This window comes from Symphalangus syndactylus, chromosome 9 (assembly GCF_028878055.3).
Source record: "Symphalangus syndactylus isolate Jambi chromosome 9, NHGRI_mSymSyn1-v2.1_pri, whole genome shotgun sequence".
In the NCBI taxonomy this organism is placed as follows: domain Eukaryota; kingdom Metazoa; phylum Chordata; class Mammalia; order Primates; family Hylobatidae; genus Symphalangus; species Symphalangus syndactylus.
The window spans coordinates 83,003,061-83,008,178 of NC_072431.2; the positions used below are offsets into that span (position 1 = coordinate 83,003,061).

Here is a 5,118-nt window from a genome sequence, read left to right on the forward strand (position 1 = left end):
ACAGGCAGCCCTCTGGCTGGAGTTCTAAGGGCCTGGAAGAAGCGGGTGGCTAGGAGGTAGTTCTTGGCATCCTGGCCTCCAGGAAGGCAGGTACACACTGTGGGAGCAACATCCTTGTCCTCCAGAGCTTCACAATTCAGCGCTGAGTCAGGATGTAGGGATGTGGGAGGAGAGCTCGAGCAGCCAGTGAGCCTCTGTGCACCAGGGCACCCTGTAGCCCCTGCCTTTACCGGATCAAGAACTGAAGGCCTAGCCAGGATTGCTGGCTATAATCACCCTCACCTAGCATAGCTAGAAAGCTGTCACCACCCAGAGGATGGGGGATGCCCAGAGTGCCTGGAGGATGAAGAGTGTGGAGGATCTGAGCCCACTCACCCAGAGTGACACCTGGGCTTCTGCAGAGCCAGTCAGGACATCAGGACACTGTGTTGAGCTTCTGGGATCTGGTGGGGAAGCCTGGGCATCCCACTCAAGAGATTTCAATGCAGCTCCACACCTCTGGCCATGAGCCCTTATCCCTGCCTTCCCTCCCAGGGCTCCCCTTTCCTTTTTTGCAACTCACAATGAGTGTCCCGGCCTGGGCATCCTTCTAGGGGTCAGTGAAACCATTTATGTATAGCACCTTGCACTGTGCCCAGCTGAGCCTGCGAGATCCAGTGTCTTCTAAGCCACCAGCCTTCTCTAGGGTGATTCCACATGAATTCTGGGCAGGTCCAGCCTCACTGGTTGCCTTGAACAGGAATAGCAGCTCCCTGCTTCCCCAGCAGGCTCTGAACACTTCTCTACATTTTTGGAATGCTTCAGGCCCTCCCCTGAAGGACTCAGCATAGCTATGTGTGAAGCAAGAGGGGTTTTAGTAAATCCCGAACCACTCAATACCCTCTCCAGGATATGTCCTCCACCCACCATGGAATTTACAAATGAGTAACAAGTAAGAAGGTGTGCTGGCTTGGGGGCAACCAGCCCTGAACTCAAATATTACCTCTTTGCTGAATAGCTGTGTGGCCTGGGCAAGTTGCTTAACTTCTCTGAAGTTGTTTCCTTACCTGCACAATAAGAGCAGGCATTTAGGAGAAGGTTAAATGGAATAGCATCCATGAAAGTACTAGATATAGTGCCTGGTGACCATGAGCTTCCTTTTCCTAAGAGCACGAGAACCTTTCCTGTAATCTACGAATGGGAATATCTGAGGTAACTCAGGTGGGGATTCTAATTTCCATTCAGCCATGGAGGGTGTATCAATGGCCTGGAAAAAAGCCTCCCATTAGCCAGCCACATTTGGGGGAACCTCCCTTGTACCAACCCATAGATAAGGCACTGGGAATGTAAACATGAATATGGCTTCTGCTCTCGGGTAGCTGACAGTGTGGGGGTCTGGGACTGGGGTACATACAAAAGGGTAAAAACCAACTAGAACATGACATAAATGCAGCAACTGCCATACTCATCTAGTGCTTACCCTGTGTCAAGTGTTAAATACTTCCCATATTTCCATTCAATGAATGATCACATATCCCTACAAGGAACTCAGATATTAACCCCATTTTTTTTTAAGACAGAATCTCACTCTGTCACCCAGGCTGGGGTGCAGTGGCACGATCTTGGCTCACTGCAATCTCCGCCTCCCAGGTTCAAGCAATTCTCCTGCCTCAGCCTCCTGAGTAGCTGGGATTACAGGCACGCACCACCACGCCCAGCTAATTTTTGTATTTTTAGCAGAGACGGGGTTTCACCATGTTAGCCAGGATGGTCTCGATCTCCTCACCTCGTGATCTGCCTGCCACGGCCTCCCAAAGTACTGGGATTACAGGCGTGAGCCATGTGCCCAGCCATTAGCCCCATTTTAAGGATAAGAAGAGTGAGGCACATAGATGTTCCAATTTTGACAGCTACAGAGCGGCAGAGTAAGATATAGACCCAGGCCGTCCCGCGCCCATTTCATGCCCTTGACCACTTGTACCAAAGACACTTGACTAATTCAATCAGCAAGTACACAGGCCTCCAGAGGAGGGAAGTTTAATTCTATGTAGAATCCTGCAGGCTGAGATCGGTAGTAAATAAGGCCTTGATGCACAGAGAAGGTGGGAGAGGCATTCCAGAGAGAAGGCACAGGTTGAGCAAGATGCAGTGGCAAGAAGCTTGAAGGCCAAAGGTCACATAGAGGGACAGTCCTGGAGGGGATGTGAGGAAATCAGGATGGGGACAAAATGGGAATGGAGGCCTCCAAAGTCCCACTCACTTCATTACAGGAAAATCTAATTAAGCTATTCATAGATGGGAAAAGGCAGCCAGGCAGTAGAGCAGCAGCGCCAAAGGAACAAAGGAGATCAAGGGAAAGGTGTCCGTGTCTGCAAGATGAGGCGCTCAGAGCAGGGGGTGCACGGCTAGCTGGGAGACGCGTCCGGAAGGGCAGTGGGTGAGGACCAGAAGTGGCTACATCATGGAGGTCACGGGGAGCCCTTGACATACCCCCAACACCACCTACCAAGACTGACACTGTCAGGTGTGTGGCAAGCAGCATGCACAGTTGGCTACTGTGAAAACACGCATGTGCTCAAGTGCATGTGTGTACAGCAAGAGACGTCCAAGGGTATCAACAACACCTTAGTGAGAATATCTTGAGGCTCTTGAGACAGGTTGACCATTTTCTTTTTTTTGGGGGGGGGATAGAGTCTTGCTCTGTTGCCCGGGCTGGAGTGCAGTGGCACGATCGCCGCTCACTGCAATCTCCGCCTCCTGGGTTCACGCCATTCTCCTGCCTCAGCCTCCTGAGGAACTTGGACTACAGGTGCCCACCACCACGCCCGGTTAATTTTTAATATTTTTAGTAGAGAAGGGATTTCACCATGTTAGCCAGGATGGTCTCTGAAGGGCGACAGGCTAGTCAGAGATGACACCAGTGGCAGCCAAGAGATCTTTACTGGAGAGGTAGAGGTCAGGTCGCGTGGGGGAGAGAGAGAAGAGAAGAGAGAGAAGAGAAGAGGAGAGAGAGAGAGCTGCTGCTGTGCTGGGTTTTATATCCCTTGGGCCTATGTGGGGCGGGCCCAAGGGAAGGCGGGAGATGCTTCTTTCTGATTGGACCTCCTTTGGCGGGTTCAGACAGTGCCCGGTCAAGGAGGGGAGAAGAACCCGGAACCAGCGCCATTAAGGTACCCCTGTTACCTAACAGTCTCAATCTCCTGATCTCGTGATCTGCTTGCCTTGGCCTCCCAAAGCGTTGGGATTACAGGCGTGAGCCACCACGCCTGGCCATTTTCTGACACTTTTCTTAAGGCTTGCTAGTACCTTCAGGCTGCTATAACAAAGTACCATGGACTGGATGGCTTGCACACAACAGAAATTTATATCTTGCAGTTCTAGTGGCTGAAAGTCCAAGATCAAGGTGCCAGGACATTCGCTGTCTGGGGAAGGCCCACTTTCTAGTTCATTGATGATGCCATCTCCCTGTGTCTTCACATGACAGAAGGGGTGAGTGAGCTCTAAGGGCACTTACCCCATCACGCAAATCGAGCGCTGAGAAGCTATGCAGTCCCTGAAGGCCCACTCCTGGACAGAAACCTCCGTGTTTCTCTTTGTTCTGGTCTTGACCGAATCTAAACAAGTGAAAGGCAGTTCTTGAGCCTGTGTAGTCCCCTAACCTGGGCCGAGCTCCAAACACACTTGGACCTTCGCCTTTCTCATCTGTTAATTGTGGCCAATAAAAATACCTTCCCCTTTGACCAGACATGGTGGCTCATGCCTGTAATCCCAGCACTTTGGGAGGCCGAGGCGGGAGGATCATGAGGTCAGGAGATTGAGACCATCCTGCCTAACACGATGAAATCCCATCTCCACTAAAAATACAAAAAATTAGCCAGGCATGGTGGTGGGCATCTGTAGTCCCAGCTACTCGGGAGGCTGAGGCAGGAGAATGGCATGAACCCGGGAGGCGGAGGTTGCAGTGAGCTGAGATCGCACCACTGCACTCCAGCCTGGGCTACAGAGCGCGACTGCATCTCAAAAGAAAAAAAAACACACTTCCTCCCAGGTTTTAGTCATTTTTTCCCGGCACGCCTGCTTGCCACGTGGCAAATGTTCAATGCAACTAATATCAGTAATGACTCAAGTTTATTGATTACCACCTCTCTCCTCCATGGAGTGCTTACTGGGAGGATAGAGTCTCTTGGGGCGTGTGGCTTTCCCATACATCAGCATCAGCCATCGCGAGACCAGGCCAGTAGTGCAGACAGGGAGACAAATGAGGCCTCCCAGACACAACAGCTCAGCCTGCCAGGAGAAGCAGAAACCCCCAAAGTAATCACTTCTCGAGCGCCTTTGAGACCCCAGATGTTGGGAAAACAACTATTTTCCCTTGTGTAAGATATGCCTAGTTTCTTTCCTTCTTCTAAACAAATCAAATACAACCCTGAGCCCTCCTCCTTCCAGCCTGGCAGAAAATCCAGCCTTGACATTCTGAGGACTCTCTTTACCCCACAGGGAGTTACCAAAGCCCTGGGAGCTTTTTCAAACTTTGATGGATAACAAACATTTAAAAAAAGACAAAAAAACAAATTATCATGAAGTGGACACACCCATGTAACCATTTCCCAGGTCCGGAAAGAACAACAGTCATCCAGGACCACCCCCACATCCCTCCCAGCATCCACACCTCCCAGGCCCCACAAATGACCACTGTCCTGACCGCTGCCTCCCTCCCTGGGGCCTGGCCAGAGCCATCTTCCTTCTGTTGACTCTGTTGGTGCCATCCTCATCCCACTGCCCGGGTGACTCGTCTGCCAAATGCAAGAATCGAATGGAGAGAGGAGTCTAGTGTACCCCCTGAACCCCGAGCCCCAAAGCAGGAGCTTTAGCCACATAGCTTTGGGTTTTCCCAGGATCCCTCGGGTGCCCTGCCTGGGGTGCAGGATGCCAGGGGACAGGAGCTCTGCTCTTGTGACGGGCGAATCCCCTGGTTCTCCTGCAAGTGCGAAGATGCTGTGGTAGTTCCCACACTCAAATATTCCCCGAGCCAGGGCTGGGCGCCTGTGGGAATCCCAGCAATCCTACAGTTTCACTCAAGTCCTATAATTTCCCGTACCCTGCCTCTATTTCAGGGACCTGCTGCTCAGAATGTGGAAA

The 5,118-nt window shown here is 51.6% G+C and overlaps 1 protein-coding gene across 1 annotated transcript; it reads right to left on the bottom strand.

Moving 5' to 3' along the window:
- Positions 1–589: 589 nt before the first annotated feature.
- Positions 590–4,751, bottom strand: LOC134731434 (putative uncharacterized protein LINC02902). Its single transcript, XM_063609585.1, has 4 exons — positions 4,682–4,751; positions 983–1,046; positions 880–882; positions 590–830 (listed from the first exon to the last, which is right to left on the bottom strand). Exons 1-4 carry the CDS (start codon positions 4,749–4,751, stop codon positions 590–592), a joined length of 378 nt encoding a protein of 125 aa, XP_063465655.1.
- Between the last annotated feature and the right edge of the window lie 367 nt (positions 4,752–5,118).